The sequence below is a fragment of the Hippopotamus amphibius genome, chromosome 8 (genome assembly GCF_030028045.1).
Source record: "Hippopotamus amphibius kiboko isolate mHipAmp2 chromosome 8, mHipAmp2.hap2, whole genome shotgun sequence".
NCBI classification, from domain to species: Eukaryota; Metazoa; Chordata; class Mammalia; order Artiodactyla; family Hippopotamidae; genus Hippopotamus; species Hippopotamus amphibius.
The window spans coordinates 135,771,431-135,784,096 of record NC_080193.1 but is presented as its reverse complement, the minus strand read 5'-3'; the positions used below and the strand labels follow the sequence as shown (position 1 = coordinate 135,784,096).

The following is a 12,666-nucleotide window of genomic DNA, read 5'->3' as shown; positions in this document are numbered from 1 at the left end:
TCATTTACGGATGTCTTGTTCTATAACGTCTCCTCAAATACTGCATCAGAGAATGCTGAGCGTTGCGCCTAAGGGAAACACAGGGTTAGGTTCCTGTGAGCCTCTGGTCACTTTTTCACCAACTGAGCAACACATAACTTTGTTTTCTGTGTGTTTCTGTTTAAAGCCATATATTTAATACATGTAGTTGATTTATTAATGTTGAAATCACATTAGCACTATACTCATGCCAGAATAAAGTTTAGCTAGCACACATATTATCCCCATAAGACATATCACAGTCTTCTTGCACTTAGGAGGAGTACCAGTAGCTCTTCAGCACTGCACTTGGGGGCAACTCTAAACAGCAAAATCACCAAAAAGCACAAAAATGCAAAAAAAAGAAAAAAAAAAAAAAAGGCACTGGATAGACCATAAAAAGGACATTTGTTTACATTATGAGAGCTGAAGCAAGAAGTCAGAGTCTTATTCGACCTCAGCTGGAAACATACGTATCAGATGACAACTTTTTGCCACTCTGTGTGTGTACATGAATGATTGAGAAAGTACTGAAAGGACTGATTTGGGGGTTATAAGTACATTTTAGCAATATGGATTTTGGAAAACATGGAACTAGTGAATAAGTAGAATTGACTGTATACCTTAGGCAGATGAATTTGATGAAAAAAGAGCCTAATCCTGAAATATGCATCAGCTTTGTGTGCTAAGACAGGCTGCCGAACTTGCAAAGCTGCTCACATAAGTCAACCAGCTCTCCTCCAGCAGCACACCACAACCTCACTGGGGCGTCTCCTTTTTGTCTCTGTGCTTCTACACCCATGTTGCTCAAACTTTGGAATGAATCAGAAAGACTTGGTTCAACACAGGTCTCTGAACCCACGCCTATCACTTTGTGACTCAACAGGTCTGGAGTCATACCCAGATTTTGCATTTGTAACAAGTTCCCATGTGATGTTCATGCTGCTGGTCCAGGGACCGCACTTTGAGAATCTCTTCTCTATATTATTATCTCCACTTTGCAAAGGAAAACCCAGATCTCAGAAGGGTTGAGTAACTTGCCCAAAGTCTCATGCACAGCTACTAGCTGGCTTTTCAGGATCAGCAATTCCTGTTCTACTCTGATGTCTTTAGGGCAGATCTCATCCTAATGTGGCATTTTCCTCAGATGTAAACTGTTTTTAGTGGTGGTCTTATCCCAGGCTGGTCCACAATTGTCTGTTTTATCGTAGTAAAGTTGGGCTGTAGAATCAAGAGCCTTGCTCTGATTTCCAGGCCCTGGACAGGTGGGACTGGGCAGAGGAAGAAGGCAGATTCCTCTCTCAGTCTTGCTACAGGGTGACTTATCCTTTGATGACAGTTTAAGCTATCAGAATACAAAGGAATTGTTGTCATCATGTAAACTTAATGGTGGATTTTGGTTGAGAGGCAGTAGAAGGTAGTGATTACACACACACACACACATATACAGGGAGTCTAATCACCTGATTATCTGTTTTCTGTGTTTGAACCAATGCAAGACACACAACAAGTTCTAAGTGTTAGCTAACGTGGCCAATGTGGTAGGGTTGGGTGGGAGGTGATGAAACAAACTTAACAGTGAGACTCACAGCCAAGTGACAGAGTTGGGCACTTTAGAAAAAGGCATCGTCATTGAAAGAAATGCTGTTAGGTTATTAAACTCATTCATTGTGTGTTGTATCATATTTCATCCATAATATTTTACATCTTCCTTTTGCAGTAGTATTCCATACATTTGTTTACCTACATTCGGATTCAAGCACATTTTGCCGTTGACAAATGATGCTGAAAGATTCAATGAAATTGTGAAGAATCAGAAAATTTCTGCCAATATTGACACCCCAGAAGGTGGATTTGATGCAATCATGCAAGCTGCTGTGTGTAAGGTATGCTGAGGGAAGCAATGTTTCACTCTGTTAGTACAGATTTCATCTCTTGTGAACAAATCTGCTTTGAAAAGCTTAGCTAACTTTATCTTCCTTTTAATCACCATATTTCTACAACAGACACTTTTCTTAAAACAAAATTTTTGCATATTTTTAAACTTCATCATGTCGAAATTGGGACAATTTTTTATGTCTAATATTCAGATAGACTAATAAAATGGTAGTGCTGTTGGCCAAAATCGGTTAAAAGAATAGTCACGTATGATTAATTTTCAAAGATAGAGATCATATTCATTAGTTTTTTAATTAACCATGGTGAAAAAAAATCAAAGGCAGCAATTAATGAAAAAAGTAAAAATGCTCTGATTCAGAATAAACTTCTACGTATGATCAGATATCTATTGTTTCGAACCAACAAAATAAGCATCAGGAGCCACAGTGTCTCTACAACAATGCAGGACTACCTCTCCTTCTTGACCATCAGACCCATGAGGACGAGTCCCCTGTCTTCAGATGACAGTCTTCAGGGAAAATATCAGGAAACAGATAGGGCCAAAGGTCCTAAAACATGGGAGGGTCAAGGAATTTGGCAAGGAATGAAAAAGATAAGGTACCATGGGGCAGCTACAATGAGCTTTCTTCCAGCTAGCTCCTGGACTAATCTTAATTAAAGGGAATAGCTCTGCAGAGAAACAGACAACCGACCATCTTAACTAGCAGTACTCTGCTGTCACACTCTGATAAGCAGTTCTTATGCTTGTATTACGTGTATAATTTTTGGATGATATCAGTAGAAAGAGAAATATGTGCTTACAGGTTGGGTGAAATTTTAATAAAACAGGCTTACTTCAGATCCATTCTGTACTGCATTCTTACTACCTTTGTTTCAGCTTGGATTTGGGATAATCTATGACCTCCCTCATTCCCTTCTCTCATTTTCCTGGTGCATTGAAAGCTGGAGAGTAAAAATAATTAACTACGTAAAGGTCAACTGGATACTGATTATAGTGGAACTATTTTTTTCTGAAGCATAAATCATCTGAAAATGTAATCCAGGATAAAACAAATGTCACCGAATTTCATGTTTTTCATATGTTAATATTACCAAGTCACAGTAGATGAAAAAGTCTAAGCACCAATATATTTTTTAATAATCTGAATGTGTCCGAGTATAACCGATCCACTCTCCATAAATGCCTGCCTCTCTCCCATACAAGCCAAATGCTTCTTTCTCCCTGCAGGAAAAAATTGGCTGGCGGAACGACTCCCTCCATCTCCTGGTCTTTGTCAGTGATGCCGATTCTCATTTTGGGATGGACAGCAAACTGGCAGGCATCGTCATTCCAAACGATGGGCTCTGTCACCTGGACAGCAAGAATGAATACTCCATGTCCACGGTCTTGGTGTGTAACCTACACCCTACACTGTTTTCAAGGCTAAAAGCAGGCGAATGAAGCAACCATTGCGGGAACACACAGCACAGGAACCCACACTCGGTAGAAGCAGTGCATCTTTTCTGATTTGAGATGCACAGATTGGCCTTTCTCAATCCTCATCGCCCTTCCAGTTTCCCACACGAGCATAGGTGGGGGGGGGGGGGTTACATGATATGTTCAGATTTGCTATAGCACGAATGATCCCAGGACCTCCCCAGTTTTTCAAAGAGCCCGAGGCCAGCAAAATGCAATACAGTCAGCTCATTCTGTTTGAACCAACGCCCTGGAAAGGCAGGCCCAGACCACAACAGTAGTCACCTAGGAGTTGTCTTGATGGTGGTCCCAGAGTCATGCCCCCTCAATAATTCCATGTTTTCATGGACCCTGGGGCTCCCTGGGAAGCCACTAGTCAGGTGCTGTTTGGCTGGTGCTTTTTAAATGTGGCTTATTTTTGTCATTTAAGAAAGGCTGGTGACAGTCAAAGGAAAAAAAAAAAAAGCACCTGACTTTTGTAAAACAAGGTAAAAATTTCAGAGCTTTTTGGATGTACATGATCTCATTTGACCCTCACCAGAAACCTCTGTGTCTAATTGCTTCCCTTGAACAGACCATGAGGCTGCCATGCTGGCGCACGTGTCCTTCCCTCTGTCTGGAATGCCCTTTCCTCCAAGGCTGCTGAGAAACTCTTACTGATCTTTTAAAATCCAGCTTGATTATGACTGCACCCAGGGTGGATGGGGGGGGGTCTGTTTGACCTCCACTGGGCCCCAAAGAGATTGTCTCTTCCTTGGCTCTGGTACATAGATGGCTTCTTGGCCATAGCTGTATGGAAATGTGTTTGATGGTATCTGTCTGTCTTTCACATGTACCCTCAGTACAAGAAGTGGTTTATTATCTCTATTTGCTGACAGCACAGTGCCTGGAACACACCAAAATAGAATTGAATTATGAAGCAGCAACCTGTAAAGGTCATATTATCCCCATTTAACACTTGGGAAAATATGGTACAGAGAATTTAAGTGACTTTCTAGAATGACAATGCTGTAGAAGTCTATCTAGGGGAAAGAAACAGGGAAGAGAACCCAGAATTCTAATATCAGATTGGAAAAACTATTCTCTAAGAAAAGAACATAGTGAGATAATGTACAGAAATGCTTACTATGGTGCCAGCAATTAGTTTTTAAAAATCTAATGGGTTATGGATTATCTGCTATCATTTCTTGACCTAAATTTCTAAACTTTAACATGGATGTTTCTACCTAAATTTTGATCAATAGTGTTCACCAAATTTATGTATTTTTTATCATGTAGGTTGTCCTTCCATACCACAGGACCTGTGAGGGTAGCCACATTTTGTCTCTTAGCCAATGAGGGGTAAGAAACTGTGAGAAAAGGATCCCTTTTTTGGTTACTTTTTTTCTTGCAACTATTCAAATGCCCCATAATAGACATCTCAGAAAAAGCAGGATCACAGAAGCAAACACTGCCTGTTGCCTACTAGGACTTTCTCCTCTAATACATGTTCAAGTGATTCTTGATGAGGACGTCGCTAAAGTGCACAGCGCCGTGGGCTGCTTCCCCGCCTGCAACATAACCCCCAGGTCTTTTGAGCACTTTCTATGCTCTCAAAACTGGGCCAGGCTCCTGGGGCCACAGAATAACAGGATATGATCCCTGGCCTTGAGGAACTTAGAATATAGTTGTGGGAATTAAACCAATAGATCTGATTCAAATAGAAAACCATATTCACCCGCTTATGGGGGGCTACCTGGTACCAGCCTGGCTACAGAGGCACAGCACTTGGAAGTTTAGAGACCATACAGAGATAAGAGGGACCAGCATTGGAGGACTTTGGGCTTAAGGGTGAAAGATAACTTAATGCTTGGGCAATTGAAACGCAGAGGAGACTGAGAATGTTAGACTCAGGAAGCTTTATAGATATTATCTGGATTCTGCTAATATCCACTAATAAAAATCCAAATGGGATGGAAAGCAGGGATTACACAGCCAGATTTGCAGTTGGGTAAGTGACCTGTCTTAGGCAAAATTATACTTTTCTCTCAACTTTAATTTTGTGGATGAAGACAAAAATATTCTGGAAGTGCTGAGAATATGTGAACACATCACAGTCGTGTGCAGGAAGGCTTATTTTTCAGTGTTCCTGCACTCTGGCTGACTGTGGTCATAACCGACAGGGTTCTTTGTTTGCGGGCCACTCCCTCGTCTGAGTGCTCTTTTTGTGCATTATTCGCATTTGGAGTCATACGCCAGGCACATGGGCTCCATGTTTTCCAGCCTTGGAAAGTAAAGGTCATCTGCAAATATGATAATCAATGACTTTATTTTTTAAAGTGCTCATATCACTCAGGAATGAATACATCAATGGAACAGAAGTAAATTGAATGCAATGTGTTTTCAATTGTCCTGTAAAAATATTGCAGTATCCCATAAAGCCAATTCGTGACATCAGAAAGGCAATAAGACCAAACCAGAGAAGTGGTCCAGAAATGTCTCAAGTCAGAGGGATTTAGGAATTGCAGTGTGTCCTTCCTCAGCAGCCTGGCCCTTTCTCACCCCTCATCCCACCCCATCCAATTCCAGTCAGGGTTTCAGAGCTGCAAGAGTCACCACGGTCACATTCATCACAGTCTAATGGCTCCTCCCTCAATTCTAACATTCCCTCCAATATGAGCCTGCTGGCAAGTGGCACTTAGAAGAAGACATGTATCTCTGCCCTTGGAAAGACGACACACTATAAGTCTTTAAATAAATTTAGTGATCTCCTTGGAAGTGACAGAGCATAATACACCACATTGACAGGCACTAACTCTAGGGAATTAAATGGACTTAAAAAAATCTAGGAAACAATTACTAAACCAATTAAGAAAATAATGCTAACTGTGTATTTTTTGACTTGGAGTGATAGGCACAATAATGCTGTGAGAATTGAAAAATGCCAAACTCAGTAAGATATCTTTGAAAGAAATAGTCCTTTATTTTACACACTTTTGTTAAGAAAATACTTAAAAATCTATGTGTTAAATTTTAGGAATATCCAACGATTGGACAACTCATTGATAAACTGGTGCAGAATAACGTGTTATTGATCTTTGCTGTAACCCAAGAACAAGTTCATTTGTATGAGGTAAGCAAACATAATTCGGGAAATTCCTTCAGGGAGATTATTTGACATCAAACTTTAACTCTGAGTTTAATACATGGGAGGCCATTAGGTAAATCGTTAACACATACCAAATATACTGGACACTGGCAACGTGGATTCAGTTACTGTTTGCAATTTGAATTATAAACACAGAGCTGCAGCAGAGAGTGAGGAACAGATGTGGTGGGCTAAGGAAGAAAGTCATGGAAATGAAAAGTTGGAGGAGAGTACCAATACACAGAGGACCACCTGTCTAATGGAAAATCAGTCTATCTCCCCTTGAGCTCTTTCATCTGATGAGGAGAGAGTTAACAGAGAGCAGAGAAAATTATGAGAATGAGAGGAGACTTGACTTAAATTCTCTGACATTTGCAAATTCGATACATAGAAAATCCACAAGTAGAGATACAACTCAAACTACTGAGAAATGAAAAGCTGAAAGACAAAAACTTGTTAAGCTGGGCCAGAAAATAATTTCTCCCTCAAAGTAGCTGGATTTGCAGTTCAAGTTTTGAATGGAAGCACCAAGGCAGAAAGGGAGTTGCTTCATTAGATGATAAAAATGTTCCTGAACCACCGCATACACTGTAAAATACACATTACAAGTGCAAAAGTTTTCTGTGGTTTCTTTCCAGCCTCAGAAAAACAATATGTCAAAATGCCATGCGTTGGGGTACTAGCAAATGGTCTATTATTCCTAATGGGAAGTTTCACAGAGAAGTAAGGAGTCTCTAGCCTGAGTCCTAGAAAATATAAAGTACGTGTCCGTTAAATTCTTTGTGCCTTCTATGCAGAAGCTTCAAATACTCCCAAATTCAAAGTCTGATCTCCCATTCCTTTTGAAAGGACCTCTTAACTCACTTGGTGACTTTATAGGGCTCAGGAAACGCTGAGATTATTTCACAGAAGGCTTTGATTAAATGCCACTCACTGCAACCCATGAACTTGCATCAAGTTCTGTAGAAAGGATCCAGGAGGAGATCCTATCTTGCATTTTTAATGAGAGGAGGGTATTGTACTCCAGGTGAGATTGCCTTCTGCTGGAAACCAAGGAAGTCCATTGCAATCAAGCTACATACTCGAGGGCTTTGTTCTACTCAGAGACCATGTGGGTTCACCTGATCTGGGCATTTTCTTAAGGCTTTTTAGTATGCGATTCTTGTTTCCAATGGTTTTAAGTGGTAGAGCTGCGGTAAAGATTAGAAAAAAAATACCCCAAATACAATAGTGAGTCTATTCTGCCTTTGATCCGTAAGGCTAGAGTGAGAGGACCCTGGGGGTCACCACACCTCCTCCAAAGCAGGGCTCCCGTTTAGAAAGGGGAGGGGGAGTTGTACAGAAGTTTTCCTAAAAGGGGGACTTGGGAAACACGATGAATGATCATAAACAGAGACACCCATAACTCACTTGGGTAATAGTCGTTAGCACTCACAACTCATTTAAACGCCTCCTGAAAATTGCTATTAAAAAGACAGAGCAAGATGAAAACTACCTCGGCGGCAAAACAGAATCTGCCGGATTTAAACAGGTTGCATCCACGGTTCCCCTGTTGCAAAGGAAATGATCATTTCCAAGGGAAACACCAGATTAGAGCCTGCCTCTCATGTAACAGCAGGACATTTATTTTGCCTGCCTACTCATCTCATTACGAGGTGAATTTATGTTCCGTCGTGATCTGTGGTTTTTACCATCCTGGCTCCACTAAATTCAGAGGGACATTTGCAGGGAGCCATGCAGTGGATCGGGTCAGCAGCCCGCTCTGTGACTCTGATCCTTTCATTATTTTATTTTTATTTTGATGGACTCATCATTTCCTCTGCATTAGTGGGAGCAGGCGGCAGCCTGGTCTAAGGATAATGACAGCAACATTGCACTGGCCTGAAGGCTTCTCTTGTTTTATTGATAATGAAAACGGAAAATAGACTGATAATGGCTTGGGTTGCCTTTCCATTTAAATCTCTTAGAAGGAGCCTTATGTGTGCAGGAGCTCTGTGTGACCTGATGTTTGGATAGCTGTGATAGAGGCAACATAACTACCAAAGAATCACTGAAAAATAAAACCAGTGATAGGATAAATAAAGCAACGAAGTGGCTGCATCTAATGGAAATTCCAGGAGGCAAACTGTTTGCCCCAGTTCTGTCTTAAGCATAGTTACGTGCACACACCCCCGGGCACGGGTTGGGTCAGGTTCAAAGGCACCCATCTTGCAGCAAATAAAGATTTATTTTGCTCATTCATGGAATGCAGGGGGGAAAAATGACTATTTTTTTGATAATTTTGGTAAGATGCCTTGGACTGCACAGGTGTGTAGTGTTGCTGTACTTCGTGGTAACAGAGATGAACAAACAATAGGAAGGCTAACGTAAGCAGTTTTGCCTTCAGTTCAATATGACTGCTGTGTGAGCCCCAGACTCCGGCAAACAGATGATTTTGAACAAACTTATTATTATGAACAGTTTCCTGTTTGTCCAATTACAGGGTTCAAAAGATAATGATAGATACCAGACTGAGCAGTAGGTAGCATATGACATTCTACTGCTAAATACCATTTTGAATCAGGATTCAATTACCCAAGCTTTAAAAAAAAATTTTTTATCTCCTCTGTTGTTTTCAAATATTTACTGTTAATTTACATCAATTTAGTATCAGGCTACTAAACCCCAACTGTCTAATGTGACTAGTCTTTCCTTCCTAATGAGATATTGAGAGAAAAGCAATTAAATTAGCATTTTTGACTACCTTGTCAAATTCTGTTATTAATCACCTGGGATTATTTGCAGTACTTCAAAATATCCCATTATCTTTCAAAATGTCTACTACCTCTGGCTGGAAAAGAATGAGGCTCATGAAGTTAATTGTTATTACATATGTAATTATATGACCTGGTGTTTGTTATGTAACGTTGAAACACCACTTAGAAAGTAAACAAGATGTGTTGGTAAGAGACACTTCCGGTTTGCTCACTAACGTCTGTGACCACTAATTGATGTCCCTGTGGTTATTAGGACAGAGTGATGTGTCTAAAGCCTGGGGACAGGGGTCCAAGCTGGTTGTTATACCAACCAAAACACCCTTCCCTCTGGAGGTAAAAAGCCTTCTGTTATTAACTCTGTTAAGAGCATGGTGGGTCCAGCTCATCAATACAAAGTAGATTCTTAGTAAATATTTGATGGATAAATGAAAAGAAAAAAACTGCAATGCAAGCATTTCATTTTTTTCTCAAATGGGGTCAAAGTTTCTATATAGGGAACTGGAGTTTTGTGTGACAAATGCCTGTCAAGGTCAAGGGAGCCCATGTCCGAGAGCAGCTGAGGGTACCTGACCCATCACTATGGTCATCTCTCCACCCTTCTCCACTTGGATCCAGATGGCACCAGAGGGGAAAGGAACACTCAGCCATCAGTCTTGGGACCACCCTGTCGGATAAGCTCCAGAGCCTTCTTGCTAGTCTGTAAAAGGAAAACCCGAGTAATTAACCACTCGACGGTCACTAATCTAAAAACGAACGTAAAGGGTTCTGCAATATGCTATGAGCCTGATGTTTCAGAAGTGCGGCTTCTGAAAATTTTCTACCATATACAAGTTTCAATTTTTCAGGAATCAAAAACCCAGCTTTTATTTCGCTTTTTCTTTCCTCTTTTTTCCTCCTCTTTTGAGCTTTTCACCACAGCAAGGGAGTTAAAAGGAGGGAAGAAATTAAGGAGGGAGATAAAACAAAAATTGGACCCTTTGGCTATTTTTTAGTCTGTTCTATTATTATTTTTTTTTAATGGTCACTGTTGAAAAAAACCGAAACAATTTTACTCCAATGAAAATCCCTTTATCTCTGGCCTTAGTTTTTACTGAATAAAAGGACTGGACTGGGTGACCTCCAGCTTTGGTAGTCCAGTGACTCTGGACCCAAAGGGGATGCAAATCACCAGGAACTCCCATGATTTACACACAGATAAAGTATAGCTAGCTGTAACAGAGCTAATTTTAGGGCACAGTCTAACAAATTGTTCTCTATCCATCAACCCCATCCTGTAATGATTTGGGGTATTCCAAATATATGCTTTCAGTGAAAATCAAATTATGTAGGAATTAAAAAGAGCACTTCTGGATTATGAGAAATGTCCATGGAGTTAATAAATTGCTCTTAATTCAAGTGTAATGGAAAAGGATTTGGAGTTCTCTTTATTCGATGGTATCTGGGAATAAAGACCAAGGCAAGCCAGCTGCCTGCACTTTCCTCATTAATAAAAACACCTCTCAGAGAGGGAGGATTTGGAAATAAAAATGCATGTCCTCAGATTATCAGGGCAAAGTGGTTGGAAGTATTTTCCAGACTAATTAATAAACCACAAACATGAAAAATCATCCATAGTTAGCCCCTAGATTACACAGAGTACTCTTCTTCTAAAGAACTCAAAAACTCATAATCCAGAAAATAAACACACAGAAAAAAAGATACAGATTTAAATCAGGCTCTTAATGAGAAACCCTCTTAGGCCAACCCTCATAGAAATATAAAACGGGATTTCATCAATACAAGGCCTAAATATTTCAAGATTTACACAATACCCAGAATGTCTACCATCATTAGAACCAATGTGCCATTGACCGTAGTCATTCATTCATTCATCAAACATCTGTGAGCCAGGCCAGGGTTGGTGAATAGAAAGAGGACACAACACCTGCCTCAAGAAGCCCTGCAGAGCATTAATAGACTTGTAGGCCAATGATTTACCTAAAGAACACATTTTAGAGGTTGTGTTCTAGAGACCTCAAGGCAGAGTTTTACTGAGGGGCCAGAGTTTTCACATCTGTCAATGTTTTTACTCTTTTCTATTCACCATTTTTGTTAGAAGGGGCAGCAAATTAATGGGCAATCTTAAAGCTACCTTCGATGCTGAGGGTACCGAAGTGCTGGCCCTTCACTTTATGGGGGTGGAAACTGAGGCCAGAGAGAATCAGCAACTATGACCATGAGAATAATAGGGAAGGTTGGCTGAGGGCTTATTAGGTGACAGAGAGGGTTAAGTATTTTAAGTCATTTTACCATTTAATCTCCTTTTTATGGCTATAGCACCCCAAATAATCCAAAAGCAAGTTGCATGTGAGAGTCAGGATTTGAACCCAGACAGTCTGAGTCAACAGCCCCAGTCACTGAATTGTCACAATTGAACCTGGGTTGCTGCAGCGAAAGAGCAGGCCCATTCCTAACCACCAGGCTGGCAGAGGGGCAGCCTTTTCACCAACTAATGGACTTTGAAAGTCACTGAACAGTAAGAGCACAGAGCCCAGCTGTGCAGCAGAGCATTCCCTGCAAATGGCAGAATGCTTCAAGGCCAGTAAACACTGGATTTTACTTACTGTTGCTGTTAACTTAGCCAAATAGAGCAATTTGAAAATATGTGGACTTGAAAAGACAGACACATTTGGATCCTGTCTTCTCTGTTATTTAAGCTCTGAGTGGTAAGAAGGGGTCCCACCGTTAGGGAGCTTATGCCATTGGCCAACCTGCCGCAAATAGCTAGTCTCTAACGTGGCAACTATCGAGGTTATGGCCAAAGGGAGAACAGGGGACACGTGGTCTGACACAGGCTACAGGTCTCTTATGATGATAACGTTCAGGCACGTGGGAAAGTAGAGGGACACAATGAACACCCACGTACCTACTGCTGAACTTTCTCCAATATTGACATTTTGCCACTGTGTATGCTTCAGATATTTTACAGAAATAAAACATTCCAGATTCAATCACTGCTGTGTAAGTGCCAGCTCTGACCCCACCTCCCTCTTTCCTTCCATAGAAGTAACCAGTATCTGGAATTTAGTATCACTCCCAGGTTTATTTTGTGTACTATTAAAAACTTATGTCTACCTGTAACTAGTTACGTCATTCGGGCTCACAAGTTTAATTTCATTCTGTACTTATTATTTCTGCCGTTTGCTTTTTGACTCAATGTTATGTTTTGGGTTTCTTTTAAGTATGGTAAAATACACACAACATAAAATTTACCATTTTATGAGTTAAGGATATAGTCCTTTTGGCATTAAGTACATTCCCATTGTGGTGCTTAATGTTACGTTTTTGAGGCTTATCCATGGAGACACTCAGAGCTCTAGTGTACTCTGTTCTACTGCTATGCATATTCCATTATGTATATTTACTGCAAC

General features: G+C 40.6%; 1 protein-coding gene across 8 annotated transcripts in view; it reads left to right on the top strand.

Moving 5' to 3' along the window:
* Positions 1 to 12,666, top strand: part of ITGB6 (integrin subunit beta 6) — a 126,418-nt gene that overhangs the window by 63,364 nt on the left and 50,388 nt on the right. For all 8 annotated transcript variants that reach the window (XM_057744237.1, XM_057744236.1, XM_057744232.1 and 5 more), the window contains 3 exons: positions 1,739 to 1,904; positions 3,146 to 3,307; positions 6,390 to 6,485. In XM_057744237.1, the coding sequence (XP_057600220.1) occupies positions 1,739 to 1,904; positions 3,146 to 3,307; positions 6,390 to 6,485 (424 nt within the window). The remainder of the gene's footprint in view (positions 1 to 1,738; positions 1,905 to 3,145; positions 3,308 to 6,389; positions 6,486 to 12,666) is intronic.